Source organism: Dunckerocampus dactyliophorus, chromosome 19, assembly GCF_027744805.1.
Source record: "Dunckerocampus dactyliophorus isolate RoL2022-P2 chromosome 19, RoL_Ddac_1.1, whole genome shotgun sequence".
Classification (NCBI taxonomy): domain Eukaryota; kingdom Metazoa; phylum Chordata; class Actinopteri; order Syngnathiformes; family Syngnathidae; genus Dunckerocampus; species Dunckerocampus dactyliophorus.
In genome coordinates, this window is record NC_072837.1 from 16,490,898 (window position 1) to 16,517,009 (window position 26,112).

Here is a 26,112-nt window from a genome sequence, read left to right on the forward strand (position 1 = left end):
TATGTGCAAATAATTCATTCAAGGGCATGAATTGATGAAAAAGGTTTGCTCAATTAAGATTTAAGTGAGAGAAGAAAATATTATGTTCACTATAAAGTCAATTTTAAGCTTTAAGTGTTTTTGATTGGTTGCAAGCTGACAATAAAGGGAAATTAAAGAAAGAATAAAATTGACTTTGATTACAATCCCGCTAAGTTAATTGCGATGTTGACCACAACCCTCACCAAGAGCATAAACTACAATAAATTTTTCCTTTCTTTGCATCTTGGTGAACCTGCCTCCTGCTGTATTCATGCACTTTGCTTCCTGTGTCTGATGGAGCACACCACCCGACTCTTGGGCTTCAGGGTGCCCACATCCAGGATGTCAAAGCTCTGGTTCGGCATCAGGGTGAAGTCAAACCTCTGCAGAATCTTGGCCATCACCACTTTGGCCTCCATCTGTCCACACAAACAACTCACATTACGTCACTGCATCGTTGCTTCTGTTTTGTTTTTGTTTTTTTAATCACCTCAGCAAAGCTCTTTCCAAGGCAGGCACGCGGGCCCAGGGAAAAGGGGTAGTAGCAGTAAAAAGGCCTGACAAAACAAAAGAACAAATCATGCATAGGAAGTAGTCACACTTTTAAAAAAAATCATATAATTTCAAGGATTAAGTTGTTGTCGTTTTCAAAAAATACAATTTCAGGGCTCCCAGAACGCCGTTCCCATGTGGATGAGAGGCTGAAACAATAAAATACTTTGCCGTCTTGACTTGAAAACGTTTCCATGTGGATAGCCTCTAAGTGTGAAGCTTCTGGGATGAGACTCAGCACCTCCAAATCTGAGGCCATGATTCTCATTTGGAAAAGGGTGGATTTCACCCTTCGGGATGGAATTGAAAATCTGGAACAATCTTCCAGAAGATGCGCGAAAATCCTCAACTTTGGCAATGCTCAAATCCAAGCTGAGAACGTAACAAGATGAACATCCATAGGTGCACACTTGCTTAAGGGGTCGGTATGGCACAAAAAACAAAAAGAAAGTACGACTAAATCACTATTAAACACTGAAAACGCAGCAGAAACTACAGAGCTGCTGTAACTAGATGCCACTGGGGCGGCACCATCTTGAAACATGAGACCTCCACATCAAATCCAGTCTATATTTACATGAACAACATACTTGTTTTTGATATTGTTCTTAAAAAAAAGATCGACATTTTAAAAATATCAATATATCGCCCAGCCCTACACTCTATAAATAAACTTGCTTTGCCTTACCTTGCAATATTATGACAAAAGAAAGTAGTATTTCTTTCCAGAAAGTTCCTAATATTATGAAATTAAAGTTGTAATATTTTGAGGAAAAACTGGATTTTCCAATAAATTCTTCTGAGAAAAAAAATTAAGATGTAATATTATTAGAAAATTAGTCTTATTGTTAAGAAAGTGAAATTTTATTGCTGTGAGAAAATAATAATATTAATATAGTAATAATATGAATGTGAGTGTGAATGGTTGTTTGTCTATATGTGCCCTGCGATTGGCTGGCGACCAGTCCAGGGTGTACCCCGCCTGTCGCCCGAAGTCAGCTGGGATAGGCTCCAGCACGCCCCCGCGACCCTAATGAGGAAGAAGCAGTATAGAAAATGGATGGATGGATGGATAGTAATAATAAGTAATAATATTACTAAAATTAGGGATGTCCCGATTCACATTTTTTGGCTTCCAATCTGATCCAATTTTTTTTATAGCCTTGCCGATCCGCACTGATCCAATCTGGTACCGATCCTTTTTTCTTTTTTTTTAAATTATTTTTTAAGAATAAGCTTTTGTCACAAAGATGAATTGGTGGACTTGAATATGGTTATGAAACTAGCTCTTCAAAACATTAGAAATAATGCAACCAAAGTATTGCTGAATTCACTTTTTTGTTACACAGCATAACAAACAATATTGTTTGTCTTCTTAACAAACCCGGGTGAGTCAGGTCCCTAAAACAAATAAAAGTCCATCCAATAAAAGATTAAATTGGAATATATTTATCATTTGACACGGTTATAGATCAATTTGTGGTATGATTTAGAATATGTTACTTTTTTTTTTAACAAACTCTCTTCAGCGCAATAGTAATTTATTGACAGTCCCTAGTATAAACAACCTGCGGTTAGAGCAGCACAACTCGTGCGAGTAGTGGCGGAGCCAGAAATTTTTCATTGGGGTGGCCAAGGTGAGACCATTACTCACATAGGGGTGGCAATAAGTTGATACCTGGCATATCTGGATGGCCAGTGGGGTGGGCAGAGAGTAGCCAAGGGTGGCCACCACGTAGCTCCGCCACCGCGTGCGAGCTCCCCGCACAATGACACAGCCCGGGCACAGTGAGGGGGAACTACTGCTGTAGCTACAGAGCCAAATATCCAACGTTTAACGTGAAACTAACTTCACCAAGGTACACCGTGGTGAACATGTCTGCATGGTGGTGTTGCGTTTACTTCTTCTTCTGGGTGGCGGAGGGAGTCGAGTGGCAACCAGCTTTGAGGCGTATTGCCGCACCTGCCGTGTTGGAGTGTGGCCAGAGTTAAGAACGATACGAGGCAACCGGAGATGTGGCGGAAGTCGATATTATCCGATCTTCAAAATACAGCGGATCGGCAGCCGATCCTGATCCTGAAGATTGGATCGGAACACCCCTAACCAGAACCAGAATATCCCGATTTCAAATATTTTTTTATCTTTGAGGATAAAGTCCCATATTTTCAAAGTGAATGTGAAGACTTCCACACAAACCTGCCTTATATTCATGTGATCATTTGAAGACAGTATTGTGGGAAAATGACAAGCATTCAGTGGTAAAAGTAGAGTGTTTGTGGTGCTATGACATGATTTGAGTTCCATCCTATGAGTTTATTGCTGTGGTGTTTATTGATCCGAGGTGACTTACTTGGGAGCATCGGGGTGAAAGCGGTCAGGGTTAAATTCCAGCGGATCCTTGAAGAACTTGGCCATTCTACTGGACACGTAGGAGCTGAACTGAATAATATGAGCGGTTAGTTCTTCCAAAACACTTGTATGTTCATGTCAATCAAAGGCTTACGAGGGCAATGGCGCCTGCTGGTACGTGGATGCCGTCGATGACTATGTCATTGGGGAGATGGCGGACTGTTGCTGGAGCTGTTGGGTACAACCTTAAAGTCTCTTTTAGAACCTTCAGGGGACAAAGGACGCGTTACAATGGTACTAGAAGGTAGCATGACAGTTCATTTCTATGGTTGTTACTTGTGTGGTACCATTATTTGGTGAAAATCTATTCAATGCTACAAGCTTGTTCAGGCTCAAATGACCTTCTTAGCTTCCAAATATCTGAGACATGAGTCACGTAAGGGACGTATTTACTCATTTGAACATTTAAATGAAAAAAGGGCGTACCTGTGAAAGGTAAACTAGCTTGCCGAGATCGTCGTAGCTGATGTCACGTTTCATCCCAATGACGTCGTCCACCTCCTTCTTGGCTCTGGCAGACAAAACATCAAGTCCAAGACACAGTTGTGGTATTTCTCTGTTGTCTGCTTGTGTTTTTCTTCTCACTTGTCCAGGATGTCAGGATGTCTAGCTAGCTCCATGATGCAGAAAGCCAGCTGGTTAGCCGTGGTTTCCTGTCCTGGAAGGTGACAAATGGATTCATTATGGGATGCATGTGGACTGAGCCACAAGAAACATGAAGAATAAAAAGTCTCACCCGCGATGAAGAAGGTGACAAAATTGTCCAGCATGAACTCTTCGTCTTCTTTGGTCATGCTTCCCTCTGAAATGAAGACATAAGAGTGGAGTTTATGTTCTGTACACGCTGTGCTCTTTATGTTATTGTATGCACTTTATGGACCAACCTATGCGGACCGTCTTGATGATTTGCGTGAGGATGTCTTTAGGCACGTCTCTGCCGCTCTCAATGGCCACCTTCCTGTTGTGGATCCACTGGGCGCCGGTGGAGCGCAGCAGCTTGCAAGCTTCCCTCACCTCCTTGACAAAGGCCCAGTTCTTGGGGTAGAGCTGGAATGTTCCAAGGTCAAAACAAGTACGTTCAAGATGAACTGTTAATAACTGCTGTTGAAATTACTTAGTTAGTTTGTGTTGTCACGTTTTGTGTTACGTTTTGTGGTTACATATGCATTACGTATAAAAAAAATAAAAACAAAGATAGGACGTCACTTTCGGTATTTTGTAGTTAACTTTTCCCCTTCATAGTGTGTCAAGAATGTCACGCTCTGTGCTTCTGCCTGCATGACAGTTCGCTAAGTTTCTTGTTTGTGCCTTAGTTCCGGTTTTCATAACTTTTATTTTGTATTCTCTTCCTTTTTTGTTCAGTTCTGTTTTCTTTATAACGCGCGCCTGCCTCCAATTTTAGTGTCTCTTTATTTAGTTCAGCTGGTGTCGTCTTTCGGGGGTCAGATCATTGTGTTAGCAAGGTTCCTGCTTGCTGTACATCTGTTACCGGGTAGTATTTTGTTACACATACCGTCTGCAAACTTTCTTTTTTCCTTCTCTGATGAATATAATAAATATTTTTACCTGCACTGGGTCCCGCATTTTGGGGTTGCTGCATGCCCTATTCAAGCCGCTCAAATGACGCAACCATCATGAAGGATAAAGATGGTATCCTTAAACGTTATACTGTATAACTTTTTTAAAAATTTAACTTAACTATTTCTTAGGTTTAATTGTTTGCAAAATATACATTGTAGAAAGCTGCTTGCTAAAAGGCATCTCTGCAGTGCTCGGGGACCATAATAGAAGCAAAAAGTTAACACGAACAAACGGTGTGTCGTACCTGAAAGAAGGTGCTGCGCAGGTTGTACAGCAACCCTCTAAGACACGTATCGATGGCCTTGGGGAAGGTCGAAGCGTTCTCCAGCAGCTCCAAATCCACGCCAAAGGCAACCTGACCGACAGAAACAATCTTTCGCTTTATCTGACATAAGACCAAAACCAGCCTGATGAGCTAGCTACAGTATGTTATACTGTAGACGTGAGTACACCCCTCACATTTCTACACATATGATATCTTTTCCACAGACAACACTAAAACGGCACTTGGATACAATGTAAAGTTGTGGGTATACAGCTTTGAAAACAGTGTAAATTTGTTGTCCCCTCAAAATAACTCAACACGACCATTAATGTCTAAACCTCTGGCAACAAAAGTGAGTACACCCCTACGTTAAACTGTTAAACTCAAACCCAATTACCCATTTTTCATTTCCATGCCCAAGAGATTTAGGAAAATAATGCTATCCACAATAAATATTCACACTTTGGACACAATTTGGCGCTCACCTTTGTTGCCAGAGGTTGAGACATTCATGGTTGTGTGGTGAGTTGTTTTGAGGGGACAGTAAATGTAAAATGTTACACAATCTATACACTGACTACTTTACATTGTATCAATGTGGTATTCATTTGGTGTTGTCCCATGAAAATATCCAAATATCTGAAGCAATGTGAGAGGCGTACTGACGTTTGTAACAGACTGTACCTTGACGATGACGTCTAAGGTGACGCGGCTGATGAGTTGCCGCACGTCATCCTGAGCTTTTCTGTCGGCGATCTCTGACAGTTTGGTGGTCAGCATCTCTGCTGCCTCGTTGAACGTCCCGATCAGACTGCGCAGATACCTGCACGCACATGCATGCTGAACATTTTCATGCAAGTGTAACGGATGCCAGCCAGTGCAGCTGTGCAAGTGTACGTTGGTAAACTTCACTCCTTTGGCTTAAGGGCTGCGCTGAACATTGGGTTGACAGTAAAGGCTTTGGGCCCAACAGTCAGCGCTCTCATCTCTCATTCCGAAGGTCCTGTATTCGAGCCCCGGCACGGACATTGTGAAGCATGCAGCTTACACAAACCGAATATTCTCTGTGTCAACATGTACAAGATATAGTGTGAATGAATTATCAGTAGAGATGCTTGATAATTGGCTTTCTTTATGATATCTGAAATACCGATATTGTCCAGCACTTCATTACCGATACTGATTTGAACAGATACTGATACAGGCAGCCGCTTTTCCATCATAGAAGAGTAAGGCAAATACTGCAAGTTATCGAAAAAGTGCCATATTTATATGAAACATTTTGTCAAAAATAACTGTCATGTCTTTGGATCAAAGGCAGTGGTTTTATGTGGTTTCTGAGTTGATTTAAATGTGTAAATGGGTTCATAGTAGGTAAATAAATAAGTAAAAAACTTATAGTAAAAATGGTTAAATAGCCAAGGTTAATAGGTTAACGTGAGACATCTTCTTCAAAAAGAATCGTTTCAATGGCAGCAAAAGTGAGCGCGCTTCTCACTATTAGACAACCTTTGATATTTTTCCTCTCTCAGTGAAGCACAAACTAGCAACGGCAGAAACAAAGTTTGAAAAATCTCACAAACAAGCAGTGTTTGCTCTAAAACGTTTGACCTTTGGGAAACCTTCATTTTTGTGAGTATCTATGTGTACAAAGCACTTAAAATAGCAATCTCAAATGCTCCTGAATTATTACTTTGAATATGTTTGGAAACTTGATGGTTTGCTGTACCTGTTAGCAATGTATCTCTGTGTTTTGGCTAGCTACTTTTGTTTAGCATGCACATTTATAGATAGTAATTGCATTTTTAGTATGTTAAAGTTACCGCTCGCATAAATGCATGTCAAAGACAGCTTCACTAAATCAAGAAAAGTAAGCCTTGTGTACGTAGTTTTCTTTATTGGTTTGCAGGCTGTCTAGCAACATACAGTCACATGTTGTGAGTAGCCGTTAGTGATGTGATGGTCGCAAACGAATTGGCTTTAAGAGACAGCTCTTTGAAAAGAGCGACAGGAGCCGGCTCGCATTGTTGGGAGTCAATTGGGAGCCGATATATTAGACTAGAAGTATTAAAGGAAGACACCTTGCTCCCCCCTCACATAACCAGCACTGTCATTGCAAACTGCATTTTTACAATCCAAAGACCAAACTTACAAATAATTCCACACGGCGAACATACTGAGCTAGCTAGCATGCTTCTTGTGTGGAGCACGTCATCACTCACAGGCTGCTGAAGGCGGGGTCCAAGACGCGTCGTTGTTTATACCACTGTTCATGGTCCCTGGCCGTTAGCAGCCCATTACCTAAGAACCTGCAAGTAGAACACCAGGTAAAGTATCATTTATTATCTTCTCGTTATCTTCTTAATGTGCACGAGCAGTTGACCTTTCACCAAACAGATTGAAGAGTCTTGTGTGGAGGAGGATGTCTTTGTGATACTTTGAGGACATCAGGACTTCCTGAAAAAAAAACAATCACCTCAATCACAGGGAAAAAGGAAAATAAGCTATATCATTGTACTGGCATGATAGCTTGGCAGCTTAGATCAAAGACAACACGCTAAGTCAGGGGTGTCCAACATGGGACCAAATATGACATAAAAGAAAAGGGGGAAAAATACGGTTTAGTAGTCTATCTGTGCAGCGTGAGAGAAAGTCACATGGTGCGTTCAGAGGCTTGCTGCTCACAACAAACAACAACAATACACAAAAACTTTGGGGTTTCAAACTGTAAATAATTTTTTGAATAAAATAATGGCTAGGATTGCAAACAACACACCGATGTGACCGGATAGCCGGTTTGACAAGCGAGATATATACGGTTGCACCAGTAGATCAATACGACTCAGCCATAAACCTTAGATGAATGGATTATAGAGACATGCACCGGGTATCACAAGACTAACAACCGGTTGACAGTCCGTCTCTTAAACAACACGAAAGTCTGGGCTGCCAGCGAAAGGACGTCGTGCATTCACTGTAGCTTACCGTGATTGAAGACAAGAATGGATATAAATAGTAGTAATGCGCATACATTATAGTGATCTCATTTATCATATATTATGTATTGTGTAAAACTAAGACAGGAACAATATCAAATTAAAAGCACCTGATGAATACAGAGCCACCATCCACAAGTATGAGGCTGGACTTTGTTTTTTAGAGATTATACATCGCTGTTTGCTAGCTGAATTTTCTCCTGGCCCGGTTCGGCCCACCCAGGGACCTGTAATAGGCCATGCCCCAGTGGTTGAGGGCAACTGCCCTATGGAATAAGTTTGGAAGGCATCGGAAGTGAAAACGCAAGAGGGCACGAAAACCAGCTGCATTTATTGGCAACCCTTTCAAGTTCACTTTCAAGACCTGCTGGGGCAGAAGCAGAGTGGGAAACTTGACTCCTCACAGGACTCCCCCTGAAATGGACTTGCAGTTTGATACAATAGTTTGATACAACAGAGCGATAAAGTGTACAAGAACTGTGCCAAACTTTCTGGATAAAATGGAAAATCCCAGATGCATGGCACACTGAAGGGGTATGAATCCCAAACGAGGAATTGAGGAATCCCAAACCAGTTCCACATATTCTCCTTGCTGTGCGTCAAGGCGAAGATCTTCTTCAGTGCCATCTACAAGCGGCTTTGCACCTACCTGATAACAAACAGCTACAAAGACACGTCAGTCTTTTTCAGGGATGCCAGGATGTGTGAAGCATACTGGTGTGGTGACACAGCTAATATGCGAGGCCAAAGAAAACAAAGGCAACTTATCAGTGTTGTGGCTTGACCTAGCTAGCGCATTTGGTTCCATTCCTCACAAGCTGATCCAGCTCACTCTGTTGCAACATCATGTCCCCAGCAGGTGGAGAGAGCTCATTTCTGATTATTATAACAATTTCAGAATGAGGGTCTCTTCAGGAGCAACTACATCCAGTTGGCACAAGGTGGAGATGGGGATCATCACTGGGTGCACAATCTCTGTGACACTGTTCTTATTAGCCACGAATATGCTCACCAAATCTGCTGAGCCACCCATCAGGGCATTCACAGATTACCTCACAGCCATGAAAGAATCAGTCCAAGGCTGCCGGTGGATTCGGATGTGTTTCAAACTTGCTAAGTCAAGATCTATAGTGCTGAGGAAAGGAGGAGGATAAGTACCGGTTTCACATAGTCAACCCGCACTGAGTTGGATGGATGGATGAAGTCTGAGAACAAGTCCTGCCTCCCTGAAAAGCTCAAAGCCTGGGTCTATCAACACGGCATTCTTTGCAGGCTTCTGTGGCCCCTTCTCGTCTATGCCGTCCCAATCTCTACAGTCGAGACCTTAGAAAGGAAGGTCAGCAAACACCTTTGGAGATGGATCGGACTACCAAAGAACCTGATCAGCATTGCACTTTATGGGTGTAACAACAAGCTACAGCTGCCCTTAAAATCCTTGGAGGAAAAATTCAAAGTAGCGAGAGCGAGAGAAGTGGTGCAGTACAAGGACTCAAGTGATCCAAAGGTTGCGAAAGCTGGAATTCAAGTGAGGACTGGCAGGAAGTGAAGGTCAGAGGATGCTGTCTTGTGGGTGTGGTAGCACGAGGCTGTGCAGGGCTGGGATCCTTTTCAACTTCACAAGTGAACAGCACAGGGAAGGAAAGACAGCACCTGAGTCAAGCAGAAGTGAGAGCAGCAGTGGAGGAGACAAGATCTTGCAAGGCTGTGGGGATGATGCAACAGGGAGCTTGGACAAGGGGAGGGGACACTGTTGAGAGGAAGGTGACCCGGACTGACATTTGGAAAGCCAAGCCTCACTGCATCAAATTCCTCATCCAGGCAGCTTACAATGTGCTTCCAAGCCCATCTGACCTACACACATGGGGCATAGCAGAGTCACCAGCATGCCCTTTGTCTTCCAAGCAAGGAACCCTCGAGCAAAAATGAAATTGATTCATTATGAATGAGATACATTATTAGAGATTACACAAATGTTCTTTTTCATCTATAACAAAAAGCTAAGATGTTCTGTTCAGATATCTCTGGGGCTGAGGTTGTTGAGTTCGTCAAGAAGCGCCTCGTGTTTTTCGAGAGATCCTGTGGGGAGTACTCCAGGTGTATGGTGTACCGCACCACATAATTCAGTCGGTTCGCTCCTTGTAAGACTGGTGTCAGAGCTTCCGCATTGCCAGAAATATGTCGGATTTGTTTCCAGTGAGGGTGGGACTCCAGGGCTGCCCGCTTATTCTGTTAATTACTTTTTTGGACATAATTTCTAGGCGCAGCCAGGGCGTTAAGGGGAATCGTTTTTTGGTTGCTGCAGGATTGGGTCTCTGCTTTTTGCAGATGATGTGGTCCCGTTGGCTTCATCGGACTGTGATCTTCAACTCTCACTGGATTGGTTCGCAGCCAAATCTGAAGTGGCTGGGATGAGAATCAGCGCCTCCAACTCAGACGAAATGGGTGGAGTACCATCTCCCAGTCGGGGATGACATCCTGCCCCAAGGAGGAGTTTAAGGACATAAGTAAGGGGTCTTGTTCATAAGTAGTGAAGGATGGAACGCGAGATTGGCAGACGGATTAGTGCGGCACCTGCAGTAATGCGGATTCGGCATCAGTCTGTTGTGGTTGATCTACATTCCTTCCCTCACCTTTGGTCATGAGCTTTGGGTAGTGACCGAAGGAGACCGAATGAGTTTTCACTGTAGGGTGGAGATAAGAAGCAGTGTCATCTGGGAGTCCATGGTGGCAACTCCAACTCAGACGATGTTGGAGAGAATATGTCTCTCAACTGGCCTGGGAACAACTCGGGTTCCGCCTGGAGGTGCTGGACAAAGTAGCTTTGGGGAGGGAAGTCTGGGCTTCCCTGCTTAGGCTGCTGCCCCCGCAAGCCAACCTCAGATAAGCAGTAGGTATTGAGGGATGGATCTTCAGGAGGTTCTAAGTAGAGCTTCAAATTGCAAAAAGAAGAAATGGGAGTGAGACAAAAAAAAATTAGAGTAAGCAATTTATTGCAAAGTAGCATTAAAGTGAAATATGCTGTTCATCAGCTGATCAAATGTTTCAGAGCACAGCCTTCAAAAGGCAAAATCTTGGCAAAAATGTGAATTGAATGACTTAGTGTGGGGTGTTTACACTGTCATGACGTCTCGATGGCAAAGGCGAAAAAACGTTCTCTCTTTGAACACGTTGGGATTGTTGAGTTGCATAAGCAAGGCCTTTCGCAGTGCGCCAGTGCTTCTGAGGTCGGACACAGTAATGGGCGCCACACATGAGAGGCAACAAACAACTGCGATTGGCTAAACTCATCACCAACACATAGCAAACCCTGCACACGGGACCCCACAAGCTGTGAGCAGCTACACTAGTGAGCGACGCCTTCACATCCAGAGCGAATTGTACAAGTCTCCCACGGTTTTGATTGGAGGGAATTTGGAAGTATCAAAGCAGTTCATAGGAGGAAAAGCGTCCGGTGTTCATGACCGGATCTTGCTAGTATTGAAGATAAGCTTACATAAATGTCTGTGTAAATTAATGTAAACGTACCCGATGTTTACTCTGGCGCTGAGTTCCCATGCCACTGCTATTTTCTTTATATCTCTATTGTCACGTTCTGTGCACTGTGTTGCTGCCCCTCTCCTGCCTATCACGAGCTAACTGACGCACCTGCATCCCATCTGGCGGCGACTCTTAAGCAGCAAGCTCACCACGACTCTTCGCCAGATTGTTGCCAGACTCACGTCATCCACGGCTCTCTCCAGCATTCTCATTTTGCTACTAAATTGCCTTGCCTAGTCTCAGCTGTTTGCTGTTCTGCCTGTACCCCTGCTTAGCGTGTTTTCCAGCAGTGTGAGTACCTCTCTAAGTTAATCCTGCCTGCTTGGGTTTCAGCAGTGCTTTTGAGTTTGCCTTTTGCTAGTTTCCTCTGCCGTGTGTGTTGGTAGCTCCCTTAGTTCTTGCCTTTTTTCCCCGTGAGCTTTCCGGGTGTTTTGTGTTGGACTTTTACCTTGCTTTTCCCCTTTGTATCTTTTTCCATTGTGTGTAATAAATATCATTACACCACTCAACTCTCACTGACTGCAGTCCAGTAACCATCAGATGCCATCTATCAGAAAAGGCTTTTAAGAAGAAAAAAGCTCTTCGAAGCCTCGTCTCCTTCAATGTTTTAGGGCATACTGACGTCAAATGTGTCAAAGTGAGGGATGAATGATGTGATTGGTTGGGCATTGGAAGGATGGCAACGGGACTGTTCAGGTTGTTTTAGAAGAAGTTTCACCACCATCAGTTCATGCTTAAAGACAAGATAGGACAGCTCTTGACTGACGGAATGGTGCAACATCCAAAGTGTATGTCTTTTCAGGTACAGGCACGACCAAACAAAAATAGTTTCAGTCTTTTGCGGTCGTTAAGTGGAGTGAGGCCTCTGCCAGCCCATGGCAGTCAAGAAGTCTCCGCTTTTCTTTCCTGCTGCTCATTTGCTCACCTTTCCAGCTTCTGTGTGTGTGTGCAACTCCTCCCACTTCTGCTTAGTGTCCACACACACACACACAACACCGCACATTTTGACCAAACACATGCAGCTTTCACAGAAAAAAAGACGAGAAAAAAACAACAGCTCGTTCACTTCGAAGAGCCAGCTCCAAGAGTCATGAACGACCCATCGCTTAAGGGCGGGAAGCGCCTATAAGGTTGTACAAACATATAGTACTGTATATACATTACCTTGGTGGCCTCTGGGCTGGTGGTGAACACTCGTACGTAGTGCAACATGTTAATCCTGTACACGGATCCATAACGTTCTGCCCTACAAGTTATAACATTTAACACATTAAGGAGTGTATGTATGAACATACAAACCTGATCAAAATGTTAATACCAGTTGAAAAATGCTTGAGTTTGCATTTTGCACATCTGGATCTTACTGAGGTTTTAAGTAGACCTCGTCTCCTTCAACGGCACAAAACTTCCCGTTTAGACTTTGCCAGGGAGCATCAAACATGGGACATTGAAAGGTGGAAAAAAGTTTTATTCTCTGATGAGAAAAAATTTAGCCTTGACGGTCCAGATGGCTTCCAACGTTACTGGCATGACAAGGAGATCCCACCTGAGATGTTTTCTACCCGGATCATTGGAGGGGGGTTCATCATGATCTGGGGTGCTTTTTCATTCAGTGGAACTCTGGAGCTTCAGGTGGTGCAGGGTCGTCAAACTGCGGCTGCTTACGTGCAGATGTTGCAGCGGGCATCCCTCATGACTGAGGGCCCTCGTCTGTGTGGTAACAGCTGGGTTCTTCAACAGGACAATGCTGCAGTTCACAATGCTCGCTTGACCAAGGACTTCTTCTGGGAGAATAACATCACTCTTTTGGACCATCCTGTATGTTCCCCTTGGTTTAAATCCCATGGAGAACATTTGGGGATGGATGGCAAAGGAAGTTTATAAAAATGGCCATCAGTTCCAGACAGTTGATGCCCTTGGTGAAGCCATCTTCACCACTTGGAGCAATGTTCCCACTAGCCTCCTGGAAACACTCGCATCAAGAATGCCCAAACCAATTTTTGAAGTGATTAACAAGAATGGGTGAGCTACTCATTACTGAGTCCTACTGAGAACATTTTTTGTTCTGGTTTGCAGAGTTTTTTGTTATTTTTTGAGCGATGGTCTTAAACTTTTGATCAGGTGATAAACAGCCTATTTCAGTTTAATTGTTGTTTTCAATAAATTACTTTTTCAAAGTTCTTTTTGTCTCACTCCCCCTTCTTGCTTTTGCATATTGTAGCTCTACTTGAAACCTCATTAAGATCCATCCACCCATCCATTTTCGATACCGCTTCATCCTCATTAGGGTCGCGGGGGCATGCTGGAGCCTATCCCAGCTGACTTTGGGCGACAGGCGGGGTACACCCTGGACAGGGCACATATAGACAAACAACCATTCACACTCACATTCATACCTATGGACAATTTAGAGTCGCCAATTAACCTCACCTGCATGTTTTTGGGAATGTGGGAGGAAGCCGGAGTGCCCGGAGAAAACCCACACGCACACGGGGAGAACATGCAAACTCCACACAGAAATGCCCAGGGGATAATCGAACCCAGGTCTTCCCGATCTCCAGGCTGTTCCTGTATTGGCCAACGTGCTAACCACTAGACCACCATGCGGCCCCTCATTAAGATCCAAATGTGCAAAATGCAAATTCCTGCAATTTTTCAACTGGTCTTAAGATTTTGATCAGCAGTGTATGTATTTGTATATACAACAAGTGCAGTGCAAAAGTACATACCATTCCAGAAATAAGTCATACGTGTTTCCTTCCTTTGCAAGTATCCTCAAAAGAGCAGCGGAATGTCCAAACAAAAAACTAGACAAACAACCAAGAAAAGAGTAACGGTGCGTTGAGATAAGTTGTGGTCAATCAAGCAAACAAACAAACAAACGTTTACCTTTCCCGCGGTGGTCCAGGTATGTGATCATACTTCATGTGCACATATTTAATGTACACACAGTAGCCCAGGAAGGCTACCAACAGCAACGACAACAGGATGCCCAACACATGAAGTGCCAGGATGAAAAGAAAGGACAAAAACATTTTTTTCTTCAACAAAACTCTGCCTGAAGTTGATTGAGTTAGTCTGACGTCCGGCTGTTTTGAAGAAGAAGAAGGGGGGATGGACACACAACACCCTTCTGGGTGTTACAGTAAAATGTGTACACCAGAGCCGGTTCTACCCAAAGTGGCGCCCTAGGCCAGACTTTTACCTGTTTCAAAGTATAGCATTGTATGAAAAAGTCACAGTTTCAAAACTATTCAAATTGTGCGTTCTACCGTTGCTGCGGTATGAGAGAAAGTGAAGGTGCAGCGCGGCCACTACGTGGAAATACTTTGTCATGTCCTGTGTTATTCCTCACAGTTGAAACTGGGCTTCCATGTTTTGAAACCACAGACATGTGCTGTGTTCATAAAAGACGGGCATCTATAGCACCGGTGTTAGGTGCCTCGTTAGCACTGAGCGGCGCCGGTACGGCCATGCTGTTGTCGGTGGACATATCACTCACGTGGAGGATCACCAAATGTGGACAGTATGATTGAAAAGGAGACAGGACTGGAGAATAAGTCCCATAAAGCATTTATTCTCCACTGAACAATAAGCAACAACCAATTAACAACATGTGATCTGCACATTCCCCACTACGAAATAATAATGTAACATTACCTGTTTAATTTTTAATTATTTATGTTGTGACCTGGCCGCACTGTGGTCTAGTGGTTAGCATGTCGGCCACACAGTCACAGTCTGGAGATCGGGAAGACTTTGGTTCGATTCTCCCCTGGGGCATTTCTGTGCGGAGTTTGCATGTTCTCCCCGTGCGTGTGTGGGTACTCCGGTTTCTTCCCACATTCCAAAAACATGCATGTTAGGTTAATTGGAGACTCTAAATTGTCCATAGGTATGAATGTGAGTGTGAATGGTCGTTTGTCTATATGTGCTCTGCGATTGGCTGGCAACCAGTCCAGGGTGTACCCCGCATCTCGCCCGAAGTCAGCTGAGACAGGCTCTAGCATACCCCCGCGACCCTAATGAGGAGAAGCGGCATAGAAAATGGATGGATGGATGTTGTGACCTTCTTGAGTCCCGTGATTGCATTACTATTTATTGTGTTGTGGCTTGAGTTGCAGAATTAGCCACAATAGACCCGTGCTGTTTTTGGCAGTCATTTTTAGTCTTAGTTTTTTGGATGAAAATGCTTTTTGTTCTAGACACATTTTAGTCATTTCTACGTGTAATAGTTTCAGTCCAGATTTAGTCCACAAAAACTAAAAACGTTTTAGTCAGTTTTAGTAAAAAAAATTTTTTTAAAACATGTAAAAATATTATTTATGTCAATAAGTATTACAAATCGGATAAGGACAAAAACAAAGAGGGGATACAATTACACTCCCTGTATACAAAGTACACTAGAGGTCTTCAATTAAAATTAAGTAAGGTCCAATTTTTTTCACAGCGAAGGTCCGAACCTTATTTTGCCTTAAATTGCATCAAACAGACGAGCTCATATGAATATCAAATGTAATGAGACCATGCACATCACCCGACAACACAATTACTTTGGCACGGATTCACACAATCCTTCGTGAACACTCATTTGCGCCTTGTTGTGCTGTAAATGAATGTGTTATGATTCTCTGAGATTTTCCATACTGGGCTCTAAGCGCCGTTATTTTCCGCGCTTTCCACACCAGACTTGGGGCATGCTGACTTCGGGCGACAGGTACACCCTGGACTGGTCGCCAGCCAATCACAGGGCACATATAGACAAACAACCATTCACACTCACATTCATACCTATGGACAATTTAGAGTCGCCAATTAACCTCACCTGCATGTTTTTTGGGAATGTGGGAGTGCCTGGAGAAAACCCACGCGCACACGGGGAGAACATGCAAACTCCACACAGAAATGGGGGAGAATCGAACCCAGGTCTTCCCGATCTCCAGGCTGTTCCTGTATTGGCCAACGTGCTAACCACTAGACCACCGTGCCACTAGACCTAGACCTAGACCTAGACCTAGACCACCGTAGTTTCCATTCTCTTTAATTGGTCACGGGTCCGTGAAGGGCCATCACTGGGTCTGGATCCGGACCGAGGTCCGTCATTTTGTGGACCTGTCGCTATTGCTTCTGTGTTTTTTATTTCTGAGTATGGAAAAGTTAACGCTAGGTGTAGGCGTTCGTTTCTATGCTGCTATGTGAAGTCAATGCGGCAAGGACCCAGTTAACATATTAACATTGTAAGAATGTTATTTGCACGTTCTGACCATATTTCCGAAATGTTAGTTTGGAATGTTTTGTTAATGTGTGGAGTTCTATTTTTGTTATCAGAATGTTAGTTGCTAATGTATGCAAAAACATTCACAGAACGTTTCTAGAATGTTGAACCATTTTATTACAACATTGAAAGTACATTCCCATGCTTATTTTGTTTACATCTACTTAATTCAGAATGTGTGCCAAAACTCAAGCAGATTTTAAATTGAAAGTAAACTACTGTTTATTAAAGGGATACTTTGGATTTTTTGACATGAAGTTCTATGACATCCCCATCAACAGTGTAGTATATAAACAACGACTTACCCATAATTTTAGTTTCTATTTGGTCAAAAAATATTTCTCATATGTTTCTCCTAAAAATGCCTTAGGAGAAATGGTGAAAGTGAGACATACACCCAGAGGAAAATTTCCCTGCTCAAAGCTTGCTCTTCTACAGCTCAGGGGAGATTTTCAGATGTTAAAAACACAAAACAGCTAATGCTTTTGATACGGCATCTTTATTCTGTATCATTTCAAAATCCAAAACACTGACTTGTACATCATCAGCTGAGGTTCTGCAGTTAGTTGTAAACATGACCACTAGGGATGTATATTTGAATTACTACTGAAAGTAGTACTACAGTAGAACCTTGGTCAGGGTCATTAATCTGTTCCAGACGGTCTGACTCTGAAACTGAAACTGACTCTAAACCAAATCAAATTTTCCCATAAGTAATCATGTAAATACAATTAGTCTGTTCCAGAAAGCCAAAAATGTTAACACAAAACATGTTTTTATAGTTTGATACTTGAACATTTAAGGCTACTTTTACCTTTAATGAAGACATGATTGTTGCCAAAGACACGATGTGGTAGTGAGATCAACACGGACACCACCGTTGTGTTTTGCTGTGAGTTATTGTTTGAAATGAAGTGTTCGTCACTCACTTCAAGTCTCTGCCTTCCTTTGCTTTTCACTGCGATATAAATAAGCCAAAATGAAGCCAAAGAATGTTGCAAGTGCCAGAATTTTGATAAATGTGATACCCACTAAAGTGTGATCACCACTGTGTGCAATATTGCAGAATACAATTGATTTGTTTCCACCATGTTTGTATAAAAAAAGAAATTATTTTGTACATAACGGGGGTAGTAATGGGCACTCGCCAGCAGGGGGCAGTGTGGCGTGCATTGTCATTTGGTCCGCTTGGCGAACTTCCTCTTTCTGCTTAGCAAGACGATGGACAGACGTGAATTTGGCTGTGTCTCATTAATATGTCCTGTTTTCAGGTGGGTGGAACACTAAATTGAGCTATGTGACTAAAATGCACTATGTAAATATGTTTGCATGTACCGTGATGAGACTGTTAATAATGTACGAGGAATTATACAGGTATGTATGTAAAGGGAGCAGTGCAACGCCATCTTGTGCCAGTTAAGTCATATTGACCGGTAACGGAGGGACATGAGTTTGGAGTCAATAAATTCAGCACATGGTATATGCAAAATACTTTTTTGCAGTCTAATAGGAGAAACAAAGTTGTTTTAGGCTTCAAATATCTCCTAAGAGTGATGCTTTTTTTCATCATCATGCATGGGTTCACTATTTAAGACACACTCATAATCACTGTAAAGTTTAAGTGCCGATGATTTTGCGATCGTTCAACGAATTGTACTTGTAGAGCTACTAGAGCGAGAGAAAAAAACTGTGAAAATTAGTTCATGGACTTTTCAGTGTCATCAGATAAAGAACTTCACACATTTTCAGCTGATAGGTGATCCATGATATTTTGTTGCAATTGAAATGTGGTTAAATGCCCAGGGTTTTTTCAGAGTCAGCTAGAATCCTATTGTGTTCGAATCGATGACCAAAACTTAAAAAAAAGTAAAAAATCACAGCTTCAGTGACATGCCAAAGTACTGACTGCAAGGTTTTGCTTAGTCTGAGCCTAAGATGCTTGTAATTACTGAGTTAAGAGAAGACTTTGAATAAAATCATGATATTAATTACCGCGGTAAGTGTTCATCTTTTACAGAATTTCCCCAACAAAAATTGAGCAGCATAAATGGCCTGCCATTTTGCATGTTCATAATTAAGGGATTTAACTACAATATGAAAGAAAAAGAACACCATTTTCACCACAGGAACCGTAAAATATGCATCTTTGAAAAAAGGGTTGAAAACAGATGTTAATATTGTGTCCCTTCGTTACCGCTTGGCCTGGCCCTTCAGTACCTTCTCTATCCATTTCTGCTCCATATTTGTTCCAGCTCGTGGCTCCAGTCACTGCTACTTCCTGAAAGTACAGTATGGGACGAGGGTCAAACAGGACTTGCGAATGTTACCCGCGCGTCAAAAAAAAATTGTGATAGTCATATAATATGATAGTGATAATTAAATAAAATAGTGATAGTCATATAATATGATAGTGATAATTAAATAAAATAGTGATAGTGATATAATACCATAGTGATAATTAAAGGAAACTTCCGTTAACTTGGACAGCCCTAGTTTTAATATTTTTACTACGCACAGAAAAGAGAAAGACGTGTGTTCATGTCTCACATGAGGATTGTGGATGATGGGCAAAATTCCCCAAAAAGTGCATCTTTCCTTTAAGGGCAGGATAGTCGCTATACTTGCTTTAAAGGCAAAACCTCTGTAGGTTTGTACAAACATAGAGTAGAAACATTACCTTAGTGGCCTCTGGGCTGGTGGTGCACACACGTACGTAGTGCAAGACATTCATCCGCTACACGGACCCATAATGTTCTTCCAATCCCGGGCTGTGGCTAGCTGTCCAGTTCCTGGTTTGGGAGCGGGGTGCTTAGTCTGTTTCTGTTCCTCTCGAACGAATGTTGGCACAGAGATGGTATTGGCAGCTCTCAAGGGCAAGGAGTTGATGGCGTTCTTCTTGCTGTCAAGGGCTGCTGCCAGACTATTGAGGACCTGATTGTGTCTCCACGTGTTGCAGCACAAAACACTAGTTGTGTGTCAAAGTTGTTTCATGAACATAAACACAACATGTCCAGTGTTATGACAGTCATGCTATCTCCCTGGACTGGAAGTGGTCCCACACAGAACACAAATCAGTAAAGGTGCAGCTGAGGATGGAAGTTCAACCTGCCTTAGGAACTGCTAACAAGCTTCCTTAATGCAATAATGCAGTCTGTTCTTTGCACCTCCATCACAGTTTGGTTTGGCTCTGCTACCAAACCGGACAAGAGCACACTGTCCACAGAGAAAACCATCAGGACCAGCCTGGGCAATTGATTATCTGCAGCTTTCGTATCTTCGAATGAAACAAGCACCTGTTGCAATTACTGATAATGACCACTGAGTGACGCTGTTACTTTGTGTATTTATCTTATGTTCATGTTCTTATGTACTGTACTTTAAAATTAATAAAACAGTTTTACTTAACCTCAGTGACGGTGTCGGCTTGTAGTTTCTTATCAAATACAAAATGTATAACTCTAGAAGACATTTCCATTGCGGAAGCACAAGTTGAATTACGGCCATGACGCAGTCTGGCACTTTAAATTCACCCTTGGTCCAAATGTTTTACCCAATGTACACACGTGCACATTTTACAGTAACATCCAGCAGGGCATTGTGGCTCCGCTCCTCTCGTCTTCCTCCTCTTCATCAAGGCGGGACGTCAGACTAACTCAACTTCAGGGGGACTGTTGTCGATGCAAAAATGTCCTTTTTGTACTCTCTTTTCATCCTGGCACTTCATGTGTTGGGCATCCTGTTGGTGTTGCTGTTGGTAGCCTTCCTGGGCTACTGTGTGTACGTTAAATATGTGCACATGAAGTATGATCACATACCTGGACCACCGCGAGAAAGGTAAACGTTTGTTTGCTTTCACCTCACCTCACCTCAACTCACCTTTACTCTTTTTGTTGTTTTTGTAGTTTTTTGTAGAAAGGTAAACGTTTGTTTCACCTCACCTCACCTCAACTCACCTTTACTCTTTTTGTTGTTTTTGTAGTTTTTTGTTTGGACATTCCCCTACTTTGTTGAGGACGATGGCAAAGGGAGGAAACGTGCACGACCTGTTTCTGGAATGGTAAGCACTTTTTATATATGCATATACATACTGTACATGCCTTAACGTGTCAAATGTCACTTGTAGGGCAGAAGGTTATGGATCCGTGTACAGGATGAATATCTTGCACTATGCAATTGTGTTCACCACCAGCCCAGAGGCCATCAAGGTAATGTTTATATGTTTATGTTAAGTTATACGGTCTACCCGCCACTGTACATCATGCCCCCACTCTACTGCAGTTTTTCACAAATTAATTCATAAATGATCATTTTTTAGAGGTTGAATACAGCCTGTTATTAGTAAAAACAATGCATATTTGAGTGCAAATTGTACTTATTCAAGGCAGAAAAAGCATTCTAATTGTGAGTGTAGTATTCGACATTGGCCACTAGGTGTTAGTAATTGTTCAGTAGGGCACACACACCAATCAAGATCGCCAGAACAACAATAACGTAATCATCATAAGAGTAACATGGGCTACTGTTGGGTCCATGAACCTCGACAAGCTAAAACTCAACTCTGAACCTGGCTAATAATGGCTTTTCTACAAAATATTGACTTGCTGTTTGGTAGGAGGTCAAATACTTATTTCTTGTCATCATTTAGTTATCTATTTTTATAAATTCATATGATGTGATTTTCTGGAATTTTCTTTGGGTTTCCTACGCTCACTGTTCGAATGTACATACGATTAAAATGATAGATCGTTGCATTCTATGTAAGTGGGCAAACCTGCAAAATCAGCAAGGGGTCAAATACTTATGTCCTTCACGGTATCTCATAGAAATATTATTTTTATCAACCTCATGTACACATGATGTTTTCATCAACAATTAAAAGCACCATTTTATAAAACAGATGATTTCAAATGATGCAAAATATTTCACTTCCCAGAACGCTTTACTTTATCCAAGTACAGTAGAGCGGTACCTCGGTTAACATCCGCCCCGGTTAGCCCGTTTTTTGGTTAACCTCCCAAATTTTTGTTGCAAGTTTGCCTTGGCTTACATTCGCCCACTTGGGTGGTATTCAAAATGGCGTGAGGTTTGTTTACACCGCCATCTTGGATCACTTGCACGTGATCTTGCAATGCACTGTGGACCGTGGGTGCCATTTTTAGTGCAATTTATACTCTTTATATGCCACACATTTTGACAACAAAAATATTAAAATAGTTATTTTTATTTTGTTAATTGTGTTATTTTGAATAAAAAAATGAAACTATTATTGAACAATTAATTTCCCATGTAGTCATATTACTCTAAAACAGGCATCAAATTAAATTTAGGTTTGTGTCAAATGGTACAAAATGTTGTACTTTTGTAGTAATAGTCTCATACTGTAGTACTATCGGACTCAATAGGTCAGGTAACAAAAGGAGGCTTGACATTTTAGACTCACTTTAAGTGCTCTCAGCAACTTTGCCATTAAAATAAACAGTTTTGCAATGTTTTTGGTTCATGTTCTGCTGGTTGTTGAAAAAAGTTCAATAGATAATCATTTTTAAATAAATAAATAATTTTAAAAATTGCAGACGCAGCAGCGGTACGATACAGCAGTGACAGTCCGCCCTCCTATGCAGCCCACCACCACAGCTGCAGAAAAATCCTACGGGAAACCCTGCGTTTGCATTATTTTGTGCGTGTAAAACTATAATTATTGTTTACATTTTGGGGTGTCTGGAACGGATTAATTGGATTTACATTGTTTTCTATTGGAAAATTCGCTTCGGTTAGAGTCCGTTTTGGTTTGAGTCGGTCCTTCTGGAACAGATTAATGATGTCAACCATGGTGCCACCGTATTCCAAATGGAGAGGATTAGTGCAGTATTTTTGCGTTTGTAGTATTTAAGCCGTTAAACATATTCTTCCTGTTAGCTTGCTATAAGGATTTGTTCTGAATTGCAGTGAATTTAAGTCCACTTCCTGTAATTCCAATTCAACATTCTGTGGGGCGGAGCCGATTCATTTTAAAGTAATGAATATGATAATAGTGAAATATATTTTATTAACTAAGAAATACTTTAAACATCCAGTCGGCCCTCGCCACTTTGCGGTTTGAACATGGCTCCCTCACTTTACGCCGTTTTTTCGGAAATTAATAAATGATTGTTATTTTGGGGATGACTATGGACTATTATTAGTAAAAAAATATATATTGAAAGACAAGTCATATTGGTCAGTAGGCGTCAGTAATGTTACATTTATTGTATTGTATTGTATTGTACTTTATTAATTAAAGAATACATAGTGACATAGTGACTACGACATGGTTCAGGTGGTGCAGGTGTTGTAGAGCCGGACAGCGGTCGATATGAAGGACCTGCGGAACCTCTCCTTCTTACATCGTGGGTGTAACAGTCTGCTGCTGAAGGAGCTGCTGAGGGAACCCACAGTGTCATGTAGGGGGTGAGAGGTGTTGTCCATGATGGATGTCAGCTTAGCCAACATCCTTCTCTCCCCCACTTCCTCCACGGAGTCCAGAGGACCGTCCAGGACAGAGCTCGCTCTCCTGATCCGTCTATTGATCCTGCTCCTGTCCCTGTCCGTGCTGCCCCCTCTCCAGCAACCCACAGCATAGAAGATGGCTGAGGCCATCACAGAGTCATAAAAGGTCCGTAAGAGAGTCCTGCACACACCAAAGGACCTCAGTCTCCTCAGCAGGTGGAGGCGACTCTGGCCCTTCTTGTAGAGGGCGTGGGTGTTGACGGACCAGTCCAGTTTGTTGTTAAGGTGAACACCCAGGAATTTGTAGCTGTCTACCAACTCTATGTCCGCTCCCTGGATGTTCACCGGTGTGAAGTGAGATGTTTTCCTCTGGAAGTTAATGATCATCTCCTTTGTCTTGCTGGTGTTGAGATGAGATGAGACATTAGCTTACATTACATGACCTTAACTTGCACTGCATGGAGTCAGCAGAGTGGAAAAAAAGTTCTCCTCTCGTTCCGTGGGGAAGTGTGATGTTTTCTTGCTTCTTACTTTGTCCTTCTTCCTCATACTCTTTCAAACCCTGAAGTTGAGAAGAAATAAACTGGAGTTAGCGCTGTAGCTTGCTGTGTTTAAAGCGGCGGCCGTCTCGTGTCCCTGCAGAGATCCCGTAGCCTGCGCGTAAGTCTTGCACAATGTGGTGTAAACAAAGATAGCAGTCGTGCAGGAGTGTACTGTATGTGTATGCATGCCAGATGCATGTCTGACTGGCTGCCCTGTAGATCAATCAAGTGACAAAGGTCATGGTGAGGATGGATGATACACTGACCTTTTTTTTAAAGGGATAGTTTGAACTTTTTGGCATGAAATTGTATAACAGCCCCATCGCCAGTGTACTACATCAACAGTGACTTACCCCCTTATGGTGGTTGGGTCTGGAACCAATTAACCACCATGAACGAGGAACAACTAGTTATCAAATGCGAGATGACAGGCGAATTGGTGTGGCGTCTGCAGTGATGTGGACTCTGCATCGGTCCGTTGTGGTGAAGAGGGGGCTGAGCTGAAAGGCAAAGTTCTCAATTTACCAGTCAGTCTACATTCTTACCCTCACCTATGGTCAGGCACTTTGGGGAGTGACCGAAAGGACAAGATCGCGGGTACAAAAGAGTTTTTCCATTAAATAATTCAAAAGGTAATTAGCTTAAAAAAACATCTAATTGGTCATTAAATCAATGTATGATATTATTTTCCTTTGTTCTGACTGAGGTGATTGTTTGCTTCTTTCAGGAAGTCCTGATGTCCTCAAAGTATCCCAAAGACCTCTTCCTCCACAAACGACTCTTCAGCATGTTTGGTCAAAGGTCAACTGCTCGTGCACATTGAGAAGATAACAAGAAGGAGACAATAAATGATACTTTTTTTTTCCTGATGTCCTACTTGCAGGTTCTTAGGTAATGGGTTGGTAACGGCCAGGGACCATGAACAGTGGTATAAACAACGACGCATCATGGACCCCGCCTTCAGCAGCCTGTGAGTTCTTTGCAGCACTTATCAGACTATTCATTTATAACTTGATGCATGGCTGTACAAATAGGGTGGGGCACACTGACAGTGTGAGTGGAAATGTACGAATGCACACAGGAAGTATTTGGGATATCACAAAGTATACTTTCTTCCAGAAGAGGCAGGAACATAGGGTGACCTATAAGAGTGGAGGTAGGAGCACAGAGGTAGACTACATCTTGTGTTGACAGTGTCATCTGAAGAAGATCAGTGACTGTAAAGTAGTGGTAGGCGATAGTGTTGCCAAACAGCATAGGATGGTGGTGTATAGGATGACTCTGGTGGGGAGGAAGATGAAGAGGACAAAGACAGAGCATAGGACGAAATGGTGGAAGCTGAAAAAGGAAGAGTGTTGCATGACTTTTAGGAAAGAGTTCAGACAGGCTTTGAGTGGTCAGGAGGTGCTTCCAGATGACTGGACAACTACAGCTAATGTGATCAGGGAGACAGGTAGGAGAGTACTTGGTGTGGCATCTGGAAGGAAAGTAGACAAGGAGACTTGGTGGTGGAATGAGGAGGTACAGGAGTGTATACAGAGTTAGCTAAGAAGAAGTGGGACACTGAGAGGCCTGAGGAGAGTAGACAGGAGTACAGGGAGATGCAGCGTAAGGTGAAAGTAGAGGTAGCAAAGGCCAAACAAGGGGCTTATGATGACTTGTATGCAAGGTTGGATAATAAGGAGGGAGAGACTGGTCTATACAGGCTGGCGAGACAGAGAGACAGAGATGGGAAGGACGTGCAGCAGGTTAAGGTGATTAAGGATAGGGATGGAGGTCTATTGACAAGTGCCAGTAGTGTGATGGGAAGATGGAAAGAGTACTTTGAAGAGCTGATGAACGTGGAAAATGAGAGAGAACAAAGACTAGAAGAGGTGACTTTTGTGGACCAGGAAGTAGCAAAGATAAGTCAGGATGAAGTGAGGAGGGCATTGAAGAGGATGAAGAGTGGAAAGGCCGTCGGTCCTGATGATATACCTGTAGAGGTTTGGAAGTGTCTAGGAGAGGTGGCAGTAGAGTTTCTGACTGGGTTGTTCAACAGGATCTTAGATCATGAAAAGATGGCTGAGGAATGGAGGAGAAGTGTGCTGGTGCCCATTTTGAAGAACAAGGGAGATGTGCAGAGCTGTGGCAACTACAGAGGAATAAAGCTGATGAGCCATACAATGAAGTTATGGGAAAAAGTAGTTGCAGCTAGACTAAGGGCAGAAGTGAGCATTTGTGAGCAGCAGTATGGTTTCATGCCAAAAAAGAGTACTACGGAGGCAGTATTTGCTTTGAGGATGTTGATAGAGAAGTACAGAGAAGGCCAGACGCAGCTGCATTGTGTTTTTGTAGATCTGGAAAAGCTTATGACAGGGTGCCCAGAGAGGAACTGTGCTATTGTATGAGTAAATCTGGAGTGGCAGAGAAGTATGTTAGAGCGGTGCAGGACATGTATGAGGACT

At 42.6% G+C, this 26,112-nt stretch overlaps 2 protein-coding genes across 4 annotated transcripts in view; one reads left to right on the plus strand and one right to left on the minus strand.

Annotated features, from left to right (window-relative positions):
• On the minus strand, positions 1 to 18,894 carry LOC129172070 (cholesterol 24-hydroxylase-like). 2 transcript variants are annotated; one of them, XM_054761434.1, is made up of 15 exons: positions 18,832 to 18,894; positions 14,092 to 14,169; positions 12,527 to 12,608; positions 7,213 to 7,286; positions 7,052 to 7,138; positions 5,514 to 5,652; positions 4,809 to 4,919; positions 3,868 to 4,030; positions 3,720 to 3,785; positions 3,569 to 3,641; positions 3,410 to 3,494; positions 3,078 to 3,188; positions 2,925 to 3,013; positions 512 to 578; positions 1 to 440 (listed from the first exon to the last, which is right to left on the minus strand). In XM_054761434.1, the coding sequence occupies exons 1-15, from the start codon at positions 18,876 to 18,878 to the stop codon at positions 291 to 293; spliced, it is 1,422 nt and encodes a 473-aa protein (XP_054617409.1). In that variant the 5' UTR covers positions 18,879 to 18,894; the 3' UTR covers positions 1 to 290. The 2 variants fall into 2 exon arrangements, with proteins under 2 accessions (XP_054617409.1, XP_054617410.1); XM_054761435.1 differs by lacking the exons at positions 12,527 to 12,608; positions 14,092 to 14,169; positions 18,832 to 18,894 and adding an exon at positions 8,984 to 9,120.
• Positions 17,838 to 26,112, plus strand: part of LOC129172069 (cholesterol 24-hydroxylase-like) — a 13,544-nt gene continuing 5,269 nt past the window's right edge. Inside the window, exons 1-6 of one of the 2 annotated variants that reach the window (XM_054761433.1) lie at positions 17,852 to 17,908; positions 20,216 to 20,471; positions 20,617 to 20,694; positions 20,761 to 20,842; positions 24,393 to 24,466; positions 24,549 to 24,635. In XM_054761433.1, coding sequence (XP_054617408.1) covers positions 20,323 to 20,471; positions 20,617 to 20,694; positions 20,761 to 20,842; positions 24,393 to 24,466; positions 24,549 to 24,635 — 470 coding nt within the window. In that variant the 5' untranslated portion in view covers positions 17,852 to 17,908; positions 20,216 to 20,322. Of the gene's footprint in view, positions 20,472 to 20,616; positions 20,695 to 20,760; positions 20,843 to 24,392; positions 24,467 to 24,548; positions 24,636 to 26,112 lie in introns of both variants that reach the window. The other variant, XM_054761432.1, reaches the window with a different exon arrangement.

What these genes read in the sequence shown, in the direction of transcription:
- LOC129172070 (XM_054761434.1), bottom strand. Translation starts at nt 18,878, where the DNA reads ATGGAGCAGAAATGGATAGAGAAGGTACTGAAGGGCCAGGCCAAGCG. An exon ending in CATCAAGACGGTCCGCATAG is followed by an intron (nt 3,786 to 3,867) that starts GTTGGTCCATAA and finishes TCTTCATTTCAG; the next exon opens with AGGGAAGCATGACCAAAGAA. An exon ending in CATCCTGACATCCTGGACAA is followed by an intron (nt 3,495 to 3,568) that starts GTGAGAAGAAAA and finishes TTTGTCTGCCAG; the next exon opens with AGCCAAGAAGGAGGTGGACG.